Below are 14070 nucleotides of genomic sequence, written 5' to 3'. Positions count from 1 at the left end.
TTGGTTATGACAGATGTACCATGGCAATATAAGATGTTAATATAGGGGAAATTGGATGTGGGGTATATGGGAACTCTACTATCTTTGCAACTTTTTTGTACATCTACAACTATTCTAAAATCAAAAGTTTATTTAAATACATATTTGTTAATTCTAACATTCAGCCACGTCTTTTCCAGTCACCGAAAACCAGTCGCTATGCAGTGATGACCACCCAGCTGAGGCACAGCAACCTTTCACTGATTTTCCACTATGTTTTACTCCAGATGTGTAAGGCCCATGGCATTGGCTATGATATTCAGGTATGAAGGGTTACACTTGGCCAGGGCTGGGCCAAATGCAGGGCTGTGGGTGACCTAGGCAGCTAATAATTTGGTGCCCTTCGAACAGATATTCTTTAACTATTAGTTCAACATGTATTTAGAGGAAGGCTGAGTGTCTCCTGGGGAAGGGTAAAAAGGCAGCTCCACCACTTAGTCCTGGGAAGTTTAGTTCTGTCCCCAGACTTGTAAAACAAAAGCCCTCCAGCTCGCCAAACTTGGCATTTTGGGGACCATCTCTTGATCCTAAAGCATGCCCTGAGCTTCCCAACCACACCCAAAGCGACTTATCAACCAATTATCCTCCTAAGTTCATACAGCAGTTTCTTTCTGGAAGGAGCTCTGGTAAAAATGGTTTTCTCCATTTTTGGTCCATTTCCAGTGATTTTGGTGGCCCCTGCACTGCTGTTTCATCCCTTATTCCAGCTTTGTGACTGGATAGGGGCAGATGGAGGGAATGTCTCCCATCCAAACCAGAATTCCATTTTGTGCCTAGAGACTCATGTTACTCTGGAGCAATAGTTACATGTTTTTCCACATTGATACAGATTTTCATATCTCTGAAACTCAGGGCTCTTCCAAGACCCCGAGAGACCCTGACCTTGAGCACTCTTACATGTGGAAGAGCCATCCCACATCATATCAGATATATTAAAGTATATTCACCTCCCACATGAAATGTAATTTATGTATAATGACATAAGTATTGAGCAATAACTAGTTGATCGAATGTTTAGATTTGTAGATATTCAAATCTACAGTATTAATTTTTTTTCATACTTGAGAACCAATAAAAATTTTTCAGGGGTCAAATATTTTTATAAGTCCTTAAAACATACAGGGACCGCTAGTGAATAGAATGGCCTGGATGACATGTTCAGTAGCTTCTGATCTCTGCACTGTCAGAGGGTGGATGAAGCACTTGGTTAGACTGATTTGTGCTGTTTGCAAATACACATAATGGGGCCCATATTACCTTGAAAATTACATTAAAATTGATAAAATACAGAAAGAATAAAAAGGCCAGGTTTAACTGATTTACCTTAAATTAATTGTTGCATCTACTGCACACAATCCCTCTGGAATTAAATAGTTTTTAGCCCCAAACTGATTAGACTGATCTCTCCTATGTACCAGAAGGTGACTAAATCTAACTCTAGCTTTATCCAAATATCTATTTTTATTTTATTCTAAAATATCAAAGCAGAACAAGCCCCATGAGTAGGCGTATTTGGCAGGAAAGGTCTCCTACCCCCAAAAAATGTGCTCCTTCACTTACTATTGCCTGACATAATGATTAGAGATTTATTTCTTTGGGTAAAAGCTCTGTACTTGATTGAAGTTCTAGAACACTTGGGAAAAGCAAAGCAGTGAACTTTATAAGTTATTTACAACTTTGTTGGTTTTAGTTGATCAGATCCATTTCTAAGAACAGATGTTCATGGGGGAAACATCCGGCTAAGGCCCAGGAATCTGAAACACTTGGATGGTACTTCTCAGAGGAAGGGGTTCCATTAAAGATCAGGGAGCTCACTGAGGAGGGCTACTGGAAAGGGAGGGTAGAGGGGCACCAAAGACATAACCAGCATTGTTTCACAGACTCCGCCTCTAGTTTACCTGTCCCAAACAGCTTGTAAATGATGAAAGACAAAATGAGAGACAAAGAGAAATATAGAATGAGGTTAATGAAGTGATGCAAAGATATGAAAAAGAAAAAGATTACAGAGGAGGAGAGGATAAAATCTATAGAGACTGAAAGAATCCATTAGAAAAGGAGGAAGGATAAACAGAAAGAAAAACAGCAAATAATAAACAGAAGTTTAGGAAGAGACAAAGAAGAAAACAAAGGAAAATTAAGAATGGAGAAAGAGAAGAAAAAAGAGAAGAAAAAATCTGGGGTGGTAAGAAGTGATGGTGTGACTACTCAGAAAACTTGGAAATTCTCCAGCAATATCCTTGCTCTATTTTCCCTGAGGTGGGTTCTCATCATTCCAAAGCCTGGGGTCCATCCCTACCCCTGGACAGGACTCTCTACCTGTTTTCTTACTTGACTTTTTTGGGAGGAAGGCAGGTGATGAACCAATATTTAAAGAATACTTATCTCTTGCCAGCCTTTGAATTAAGCACATTTACTTCACTAACTCATTTAATCTTCATACCTGTCTTGTAAGAAGGTATTATTTCTCCTATTTTACAGGTGAGGAACTTAAGCTTAACAAATTTAAGCACTTTATGTAAGTCACACAGCCAGGCATTTTGTGGAATTGAGATTTGAATCCATAATTGTCCACAAAGTCAAGTGTGGTGGTTTGGAGCTGTTATGTATTCCCAGAAAAACATGTTCTTAAACTCAATGTATTCCTGTGGGTGTGAACTCTTTGTAAGTAGGAATTTTTGATGAAGTTACTTAAGTTAAGGTATGGCCCACCTCGATGAAGATGATCCTAGTAATCCTATTACTGGAGTCTTTTTTAAGTGGAATAAAATTCGCAGAGAGAGAGAGAAAGCCACAGGGGGAGCAGCCAGAAGCTGAAATCACTGGAACCTGGAAGAGAAGGGAGAGGTCAGGAGAGGCTGCCGTGTGCACTGCCATGTACAGAGGAGCCCAGGACCAGGGATCGCCAGCAGCCAGCCCCAGAACGCCAGTCTTTGGGAAGAAAGCATTGCTTTGATGACTCCTTGATTTGGACTTTTTCCCAGCCTCAAGATTGTGAGCTAATAAATTCCCATTATTTAAGCCAACACATTGCATGGTATTTGCAGCCTAAGAAATTAAAACATCAAACAAGATTCTTTCTCTCATACAAGGTGTCCCCTATATCCCTTTCTTGCCCCTAACGGCTGTTTCTCACTAACTGTATATATTTCTAAAATATTATTACCAACTGAATTGAAGAATTTTAGGATCCATTTCATATGAAATATTCCTTCTAGGTACCTCTTACATACATGTACCTAGCACAAACTTCTCATCATAGCCCCTGTGATTATCTCTACCTTACAAAAGAAAAAAAATGACATGTTAAACAATTAACTTCCCTAAAATTGTATTGCCCCTTTGTGTCATGCTGAGTCTAAAACTGACATCACTTATCCTAATTCTAATGTATCCTTTGCTACCTTCTCCCAGTCTTGGTCAAATTTAATGTTGCCTCTCTTATGAGAAAAAGAATAACATTAACAATCTATCAGTTGTGGCCTCTCTGTCTAAGCCAACTGGGCAGATGGACTCGCTGCCCTCCCCCCTACACGGGACATGACTCCCAGGGGTGTAAATCTCCCTGGCAACATGGGATATGACTCCCAGGGATGAGCCTGAATCCAACATCGTGGGATTGAGAAAGCCTTCTTGACCAAAAGGGGGAAGAGAAATGAAACAAAATAAAGTTTCAGTGGCTGAGAGATTTCAAATGGAGTCGAGAGGTCATTCTGGAGGGCATTCTTCTGTATTATATAGATATCCCGTTTTAGGTTTTAGTGTATTAGAATAGCTAGAAGGAAATAACTGAAACTGCCAAACTGCAATCCAGTAGCCTGGATTCTTGAAGATGATCGTATAACTAAATAGTTTATATAGTGTGAACGAGTGATTGTGAAAACCTTGTGGCTCACACTCCCTTTGTAAGCACAGAGGAGTAGAAAAATGGGGACAAAAAGTAAATGAATAATAGGGGAGAATGGGGAGCAGGGGATTTCTTGGAGTAATGAAATGTTCAAAAATTGTGGTGATAAATGCACAACTGTATAATGATACTGTGAACAACTGATTGTACACTTTGGATGATTGTAGGTTATGTGAATATATCTCAAAATTGCATTAAAAAATAACCAAGAACAAAAGGAAAAAAAAAAAATCTATCAGTGTCAGTGCTACCAAAAGAATGTTCAAAAGTCCTTAATCTTGGCATTATGGTTTCTCTTCCTATTATTATCACAGAATTTCAAATTATGTTTCTGTTCAGAGACTCAGGAAAAAGGGAAATGAGATCACCCTATGAGTTTATTTATCCTTGCTGAATATTTGAAGGAAGCATTACTGAGTTAGGAAGCAACTTGGTGGGTCTCATTTCCAGTATTTCTGTAATGCAACAGAATACCCCTACTGATTTCCTAATGAAATGAAGTTGGAATGAAAGCCATATGGAGAAAAGTGTCATGTTTACTGCCTGTGACCGTGTGGAGCAAGCCTGGTCTCACACATACATAGGCAGTGTGCCATGGTCCCAAATATCTCCACAACTGCCAAGAGTCCTCAGACCAGGGTATTGCCAGGGTGGCAGTCATTAGGACTGTTTACAATATGCTGATTTTCCTCCTACCATGCACATAAACTTCCTCAACTCTGCCCTGAAATTAGGCATGGGCCATCTAACTTGTTTTGACTAGTGAAATATGAACAGAAATGATGTATGTCCATTTTATGCAGAAACCTTTAAGAGTCACTGCATTAGTCAACATGTCCCTTTTTCTGCCTTGGCAATCATGGAAGCACATTGAGACAGAGCCTGCTTCAGTCTGGGTCCCTGAGTGGGACCAACCATATTGGAAATTGAGCATAAACAGGATCTACACTTTTGTTGTTATAAGCAACTGTGCTGGTTTGGATATATTATGTCCCCCTGAAAAAGCCATATTCTTCAATGCAATCTTGTGGGGGCAGACATATTAGTGTTGATTAGGTTGGATCTTTTGATTGAGTGTCTCCATGGAGATGTGACTCAATCAACTGGGGGGGGAGCAAAACATTTGATTAAATTATTTCCATGGAGATAATTTAATTCTCCCACCCATTCTTGATTTAATCACTGGAGTCCTATAAAAGAGCTCACAAACAGAAGGCGCTCAGAGCAGCTGAACAAGATATTTTGGAGATGGCAGTTGAAAGGGGACTTTTGCTAGCCCAGAGTTGGCCCGGGAGAAACTGAGAGAACACCCCCAGATACTTAGAGCAAATGTCCTGGGAGAAAGCCATTTTGAAACCAGAACCCCGGAGCAGATGCCAGCCATGTGCCTTCCCAGCTGACAGAGGTTTTCCAGATGCTATTGGTGTTCTTCAGAGAAGATACCCTATTGTTGATGCCTTTGGACACTTTTATGGCCATAGAACTGTAACTTTGTAACCAAATAACCCCCCTTTATAAAAGCCAATCCATTTCTGGTATTTTGCATAATGGCAGCCTTAGCAAACCAGAACAGTAATTAGAAATTTTTGTTGTTGTTGTTTAATTACTGCAGCATGATTTAGTCTACATGATTGATTCAGAAATTAGTAACAGGAGAAAGGTGCTTCCAAAACAGAAATCTAAAATTTTGGTATTGGTTTACTATTCAGGCAGTTAGTGGCAAGGAAATTTAATGGGGACTAGAAGGGCAGCAATTTCATAGTGGTGAAATATTTGTTAAAACTGTCATCTTGATAACTTGGAAGGCAAACAATGTACCTCATATATCTATAGCTCCAGGAGAAGCAGGTGAAAAATACAATGTTAATAGTTTATGCTGGTCATTATTGGCTACATTTGACAATAAAACCAGAAACTTCTGAATGAATTTGCTAATGTGCAAGCAGAAATGAAAGGGCATAGAGAAATTCCAGAAATTTTGGACTTTGCAGAGTTAGAAAAACCAAACTGATTTTAAACCTCAAAAGGAAGGATTAAAAAATTTTAAAAACTTTTACACAAGAAAGGTCAATTAAAATTCAGACTTATATTAAGGGTCAAATTAAAGATATGGCTATAACCTAATATTAAAACCCCTGACTAGATTAAGATATATCAGAGTAAAGATCCAACAAAGATTGTGGCATCCAGTAAATCTTTTCTTTTGGGCAGAATATCTCAGGGAAAAGAGACAAAAAGTACAGCTTTCCCACTGAAGCCTGATAGGCGCAAGATCCCTGAAATTAAGTCAAGAGAAAGAGAGAGGCATAGAAACACAAAAGCAAAGAAATACAGAAATTCTAAGAAGCATATCTAGAAAAGAACTTTGAGTGTAGCTACTGACTCAGATCAAGTAGAATAGATGCCAATTAAGTTTTTGTGAGAGTTGAAATGGCAAGAGAAATATCAGTCTGGATTAAAAGAGACTGGTCACTGTTCAAGATTTAACACAACCCTTGGGCCCTCAACCATCTACAGTAAGGAAGTGGGCTGAGAAACTTTTGAAGTTCCTAAGGATGGTATAATCTCCAATTTCCACTTCAGATGTAGCCAAGGAGAATTATGGGAAAGAGAAATTCTCAGAGGCAGAGCCAAGGGCTACAAAGAACAGTGGCCAAGGGGGTCCTATCAAGGGAGTGGAATCAAGCCTAATCAAAGAATATTTCTCACCCGAAGGATAAGGGCTCTCGAAATGTCTTCCCTATGGTATTTCAGAATTGCTACAGACCACTGTCTTCTGTTTATCTCTCATTCGTTCCCTTTCCAAATGGGAGTATTTATTGCAGTTATCCTATCCCTGTTGCACCAGTGTTTGGGCGATGGGAGGCAGAACAGATAATTTTTTTTTCCATTTTAGTTCATGGATTTCCAGATCAAGACAGCCAGACATGATCCAGAGATACCATGGATCATCCAATTATTAATAATAAATATGATAACATTTTATATCTTACAAAATATTTTTGCATATTTTATTTCATTCTTATAACAACTTTGAAAGGTAGACATTATTATTCTGATTTTGAAGATGAGGAAGCTGAGGCATAGAAAGGTTAAGTCTAAGGTTAAGACTTCAAGAAATCCAATAGAAAAGAGGGGCTAGGAGGCTAAAGATCTGGAAAGCCATTTCCAAAATAACATGATGCCGGGAAGAAAGAGATTGGAGTCCACGTCCTACTAAGTTGGAAGAGTTTTAATAAATATCTCAGGCTTTCAGTGGAAAATTCAAAAGTGGAACCCTTCCCTAGAAAAAGAGACCAAACTGAAGGAGTAAGGGGGAAACTTAAATAGACCACTGCCAACAATGTCTAAAATGAATCCTTGAAAGATCAAGATGTGGTCCCAATACTCTACTGCCTGCCAAAAGAAATCTTAACCCTCTTTGAAGGACGATAACATCATCCAGAACCTCTATAACTTTTCTCTTTGGTGACCAGCATCCAGTAAAAAAATTGCAAGGCATGATAAAAGACAGGGACTTTAAAATAACTATGATTAATATGCTCAAGAAAACAGAGGAAAAGATGAGTAATTTCACCAAGACCTAGAAAATGTGGTTTCTTTAAAGAGTCAGGTGGAAATTCTAGAAGTGAAAACAATTATAACCAGAAGTAAGAGCTCCATATATGAATTTAATGGGAGATTAGCAGAACAAACAGTTTAATAAACTGGAGGAAAGTTCAGACTTACACAAAGAGGGAGGAAATGTTGGGAATATAGAAAGGGGCTTAAGAGCTATGTGGGACATGGGGGGGAAAGTCTAAATTCTTATGATGAGTGTATCAGAGAGGAGAGCAGTTTTAAGTAAGTATTGACTCAGAATTTTGCAAAACTCAAGAAAGACATCAAACCACATATTCAAGAAGCAGTACAAGGCAGGATAACTACAAAGAAAACCCACCTGGGCATATAAGAGTTAAACTACTGAAATTAAAAAGAAAGAGAAAATTCTTTAAAGTAGTTAGAAGAAAAAGGCATATTACAGTACCTTCAAAGGGGCAACAATAAGATAGACAACTGACTTTTCAACAGAATCTACAAAAGCTAGAAGAACATGGGATCATAACTTTAAAAGTACTGAAATTAAAAATCCTGGCAACCAAGAATTCTGTTCCCAGAGGGGAAAAATCCAATAAATGTCCCACCGATCCCTGGGAATGAAATAGCTTTGAAAATATGGGGATTAGATGCCAGATTATTTCTAATGCTACCACTCAACACAGAGCTATTTAAACCAAAGATAGATGTAAAATTCTGAAACAGGAACCACTTACTCTAAGTGATTGTTACAGTTGTGTTGATATTCAGAGCCCTGGAATAACACTGAGCAATAGAAATATAAAGCAAGCCACAAATGTGAGCCACATATATCATTTCAATTTTTCTGGGAGTCATATTTTTTAAAAGTAAAAGAAACAGGTGAAATTAATTTAAAGATATATTTTATTTAGCTCAGTATATCCAAGATATTATCACTTCAGCATGTAATCTATATAAAATTATTAATGAGATATTTTACTTTTTTTTGTACTACATCTTTGAAATCTGCAGCACATCTCAATCTGGACTATCCATATTTCAATTGCTCAATAGCCCAATGTGACTAGTGATTACCATACTGGACAGCACAGCAAGGATGCAAGAGACCTTACAGATCAACTAGTCAGTGATTCTCAGCCCTGGTTGCCCAGTAGAATGACCAGGATAATGAGTTTAAAAAAGCACAGATGCCCAGTAGGGCTGGGATTAAGATGAGGCAAGTAAAGCACAAACCTCAATAAAGGGAATATTTTTAAAAAACCTCAGTAATAAAGAGATATAATATTTTAATGTAGTATTTTTTAAAATCAAAATTAATGCAAAAAAACATAATGGACAAAATATCAAAGTTTTAAGTAAAAACGGGGTCAGTAGTACCGATTTTTTCCTTTGTCTCAGGCTCCAATATGACTCAACATGGCACTGTGCCCAGGGACCATTCCAGACCAATTAAATCAGTATTTCTGGAGGAAGGTCCCAGGCATTATTTTTTTTAAGTTCCCAGATAATTCTAATGTTCAGGCAGTATTGAGAACCAGTGTTCCTGTCCAATGTCTCTCCTAATGCTCAGATTTACTGATAAAGTTGGCAGTTGATGGGCAGTCATCATTCTGGCATGTAATTTCTTCTACCAAATCCCCAAATGTAATAGTCTTTTTGAACTACCAGTGATGGAGAGCTCACAACTTCGCTGGGCAGCCAATACCACTCTTGGAAACTCCAGTGTTCCCTCTTATTTATTTGGGAAAAAACTGTTAAAAGATAATTTTCTTTACTTTTTATTTTTTTTAACAGGAAATAAACTATTATACTACAACATGCTTAAAGTTAAGGTGCTATTCATCATGTCCTACATCATGCGGTCTTTACCAAGTGGGCATCATGTCTGGGAACCACACCCTACCAAGAAGCTTGGACACTTCTCAATGAATCTGCCCCAAACTGTACTTTTGGTCAGGAATTAATACTTCTTCCATAATTGATAATTGAGACAGGTGGCCACCACACATCTTCACAAACTTAACACAGGCACTACATGAGACTTCACATTCCCCTAGTCCAATAGCTGACACATTTTTGCAACATTCTGCAATGCAAATTAACTCTTCATCAAGTGCCTGTAATCCATTAGCACACACTACTAGTTCAACCAGTCTGGTAAGATAATTTTCAAAAAAGGGGGAAATCATTCCTTTCATGCAGATATAAAACTAAACACAAAATAAAGATCTTTATATAACATAGAGAATCAGCAGATGTTATAACAATTCAAAAGAGAATCCAGAAAGTAGACATCTTTGTAGATCAGGAATGTTGAACATTAAGTATGTGGAGGAGGCAAAATGGGTTTTTCCACAAGGGGAGTGAGGGAAGGAAATCAATTGAACCTGTACCAGCCAGGACAGAATTTGCATGTCTCTCAATCACCTATAGCTTACAGAGTTGTAAAATAACTTCCATAGAATCAATATGATAAGGCAGTAGGGTATGCTCTAGGCAACACATAATTTACCATTGAAGTATACATCATTTTCCACAAGTTGCTTCCCTATGTTTTTTTTTTTTAATCATCATTTTATTGAGATATATTCACATACCACGCAGTCATACAAAACAAATTGTACTTTCGATTGTTTACAGTACCATTACATAGTTGTACATTCATCACCTAAATCAATCCCTGACACCTTCATTAGCACACACACAAAAATAACAAGAATAATAATTAGAGTGAAAAAGAGCAATTGAAGTAAAAAAGAACACTGGGTACCTTTGTCTGTTTGTTTCCTTCCCCTACTTTTCTACACATCCATCCATAAACTAGACAAAGTGGAGTGTGGTCCTTATGGCTTTCCCAATCCCCTTGTCACCCCTCATAAGCTACATTTTTATACAACTGTCTTCGAGATTCATGGGTTCTGGGTTGTAGTTTGATAGTTTCAGGTATCCACCACCAGCTACCCCAATTCCTTAGAACCTAAAAAGGGTTGTCTAAAGTGTGCGTAAGAGTGCCCACCAGAGTGATCTCTCGGCTCGTTTAGGAATCTCTCTGCCACTGAAGCTTATTTCATTTCCCTTCACATCCCCCTTTTGGTCAAGAAGATGTTCTCCGTCCCACGATGCTGGGTCTACATTCCTCCCCGGGAGTCATATTCCACGTTGCCAGGGAGATTCACTCCCCTGGGTGTCTGATCCCACGTAGGGGGGAGGGCAGTGATTTCACCTTTCAAGTTGGCTTAGCCAGAGAGAGAGGGCCACATCTGAGCAACAAAGAGGCATTCAGGAGGAGACTCTTAGGCACAAATACAGGGAGGCCTAGCCTCTCCTTTGCAGCAACCGTCTTCCCAAGGGTAAAACTTATGGTAGAGGGCTCAACCCATCAAACCACCAGTCCCCTATGTCTGTGGTCATGTTAGCAACCATGGAGGTGGGGTAGGCGAATACCCCTGCATTCTCCACAGGCTCCTCAAGGGGGCACTACATCTTTTTTTTTTTCCTTGTTTTTCTTTTTTTTTTTTTTTTTTTAACTTTCCCTTCTTTTTTAAATCAACTGTATGAAAAAAAAAGTTAAAAAGAAAACAAACATACAATAAAAGAACATTTCAAAGAGACCATAACAAGGGGGTAAGAAAAAGACAACTAACCTAAGATAACTGCTTAACTTCCAACATGTTCCTACTTTACCCCAAGAAAGTTACATAATATAGCAACATTTCTGTGAACTTGTTCCTACTATATCCATCAGAAATTAACAGACCATAGTCATTTCTGGGCATCCCCAGAACATTAGGTTATCTGTTCTTCTTGGATTATTGTTCCTCCTTCCTTAATTGCTCTCTACTGCTAGTTCCCCTACATTCTACATTATAAACCATTTGTTTTACATTTTTCAAAGTTCACATTAGTGGTAGCATATAATATTTCTCTTTTTGTGCCTGGCTTATTTCGCTCAGCATTATGTCTTCAAGGTTCATCCATGTTGTCATATGTTTCACTAGATCGTTCCTTTTTACTGCCGCGTAGTATTCCATCGTGTGTATATACCACATTTTATTTATCCACTCATCTGTTGAAGGACATTTGGGTTGTTTCCATCTCTTGGCAATTGTGAATAATGCTGCTATGAACATTGGCGTGCAGATATCTGTTCGTGTCACTGCTTTCCGATCTTCGGGTATATACCGAGAAGTGCAATCGCTGGATCGAATGGTAGCTCTATATCTAGTTTTCTAAGGAACTGCCAGACTGACTTCCAGACTGGCTGAACCATTATACAGTCCCACCAACAATGAATAAGAGTTCCAATTTCTCCACATCCCCTCCAGCATTTGTAGTTTCCTGTTTGTTTAATGGCAGCCATTCTAACCGGTGTTAGATGGTATCTCATTGTGGTCTTCATTTGCATCTCTCTAATAGCTAGTGAAGCTGAACATTTTTTCATGTGTGTCTTGGCCATTTGTATTTCCTCTTCAGAGAACTGTCTTTTCATATCTTTTGCCCATTTTATAATTGGGCTGTCTGTACTATTGTCATTGAGTTGTAGGATTTCTTTGTATATGCAAGATATCAGTCTTTTGTCAGATACATGGTTTCCAAAAATTTTTTCCCATTGAGTTGGCTGCCTCTTTACCTTTTTGAGAAATTCCTTTGAGGTGCAGAAACTTCTAAGCTTGAGGAGTTCCCATTTATTTTCTCTTTTGTTGCTTGTGCTTTGGGTGTAAAGTCTAGGAAGTGGCCGCCTAATACAAGGTCTTGAAGATGTTTTCCTACATTATCTTCTAGGAGTTTTATGGTACTTTCTTTTATATTGAGATCTTTGGTCCATTTTGAGTTAATTTTTGTGTAGGGGGTGAGGTAGGGGTCCTCTTTCATTCTTTTGGATATGGATATCCAACTCTCCCAGCCCCATTTGTTGAAAAGACCATTATGACTCAGTTCAGTGACTTTGGGGGCCTTATCAAAGATCAGTCGGCCATAGATCTGAGGGTCCCTCTCTGAATTCTCAATTCGATTCCATTGATCTATATGTCTATCTTTGTGCCAGTACCATGCTGTTTTGGCAACTGTGGCTTTATAATAAGCTTCAAAGTCAGGGAGTGTAAGTCCTCCCACTTCGTTTTTCTTTTTTAAAGTGTCTTTAGCAATTCGAGGCATCTTCCCTTTCCAAATAAATTTGATAACTAGCTTTTCCAAGTCTGCAAAGTAGGTTGTTGGAATTTTGATTGGGATTGCATTGAATCTGTAGATGAGTTTGGGTAGAATTGACATCTTAATGACATTTAGCCTTCCTATCCATGAACATGGAATATTTTTCCATCTTTTAAGGTCCCCTTCTATTTCTTTTAGTAGAGTTATGTAGTTTTCTTTGTATAGGTCTTTTACATCTTTGGTTAAGTTTATTCCTAGGTACTTGATTTTTTTAGTTGCTATTGAAAATGGTATCTTTTTCTTGAGTGTCTCTTCAGTTTGTTCATTTCTAGCATATAGAAACATTACTGACTTATGTGCATTAACCTTGTATCCCGCTACTTTGCTAAATTTGTTTATTAGCTCTAGTAGCTGTATCGTCGATTTCTCAGGGTTTTCTAGATATAAGATCATATCATCTGCAAACAATGACAGTTTTACTTCTTCTTTTCCAATTTGGATGCCTTTTATTTCTTTGTCTTGCCGGATTGCCCTGGCTAGCACTTCCAGCACAATGTTGAATAACAGTGGTGACAGCGGGCATCCTTGTCTTGTCCCTGATCTTAGAGGGAAGGCATTCAGTCTCTCACCATTGAGTACTATGCTGGCTGTGGGTTTTTCATATATGCTCTTTATCATGTTGAGGAAGTTTCCTTCAATTCCTACCTTTTGAAGTGTTTTTATCAAAAAGGGATGCTGGATTTTGTCAAATGCTTTTTCAGCATCTATTGAGATGATCAATTGATTTTTCCCTTTTGAGTTGTTAATGTGTTGTAATACATTGATTGTTTTTCTTATGTTGAACCATCCTTGCATGCCTGGAATGAACCCCACTTGGTCATGGTGTATGATTTTTTTAATGTGTCTTTGGATTCGATTTGCAAGTATTTTGTTGAGGATTTTTGCATCTATATTCATTAGGGAGATTGGCTGGTAGTTTTCCTTTTTTGTAGCATCTTTGCCTGGTTTTGGTATTAGATTGATGTTAGCTTCATAAAATGAGTTAGGTAGTGTTCCATTGTTTTCAATGTTTTGAAAGAGTTTGAGTAAGATTGGTGTCAGTTCTTTCTGGAAAGTTTGGTAGAATTCCCCTGTGAAGCCATCTGGCCCTGGGCATTTATTTGTGGGAAGATTTTTGATGACTGATTGGATCTCTTTGCTTGTGATGGGTTGGTTGAGGTCTTCTATTTCTTCTCTGGTCAGTCTAGGTTGTTCATATGTTTCCAGGAAATTGTCCATTTCTTCTACATTATCCAGTTTGTTGCCATACAGTTGTTCATAATATCCTCTTATAATTTTTTTAATTTCTTCAGGATCTGCAGTTATGTCACCTTTTTCATTCATTATTTTGTTTATATGGG

The 14070-nt window shown here is 38.2% G+C and overlaps 1 protein-coding gene and 1 long non-coding RNA gene across 17 annotated transcripts in view; one reads left to right on the top strand and one right to left on the bottom strand.

Moving 5' to 3' along the window:
- LOC119531855 overlaps positions 1-14070 on the bottom strand; it is a 132209-nt gene that overhangs the window by 83696 nt on the left and 34443 nt on the right. The gene's annotated exons all lie outside the window — the stretch shown is intronic.
- Positions 1-14070, top strand: part of IQCH (IQ motif containing H) — a 301965-nt gene that overhangs the window by 273239 nt on the left and 14656 nt on the right. For 9 of the 12 annotated variants that reach the window (XM_037833597.1, XM_037833596.1, XM_037833585.1 and 6 more), the window contains one exon: positions 180-302. The exons of the other annotated variants lie outside the window; for them this stretch is intronic. In XM_037833597.1, coding sequence (XP_037689525.1) covers positions 180-302 — 123 coding nt within the window. The remainder of the gene's footprint in view (positions 1-179; positions 303-14070) is intronic. 12 annotated transcript variants of the gene reach the window in all.

Source organism: Choloepus didactylus, chromosome 4 (genome assembly GCF_015220235.1).
Source record: "Choloepus didactylus isolate mChoDid1 chromosome 4, mChoDid1.pri, whole genome shotgun sequence".
NCBI classification, from domain to species: Eukaryota; Metazoa; Chordata; class Mammalia; order Pilosa; family Megalonychidae; genus Choloepus; species Choloepus didactylus.
This window is presented reverse-complemented; position numbering and strand designations above follow the sequence as displayed.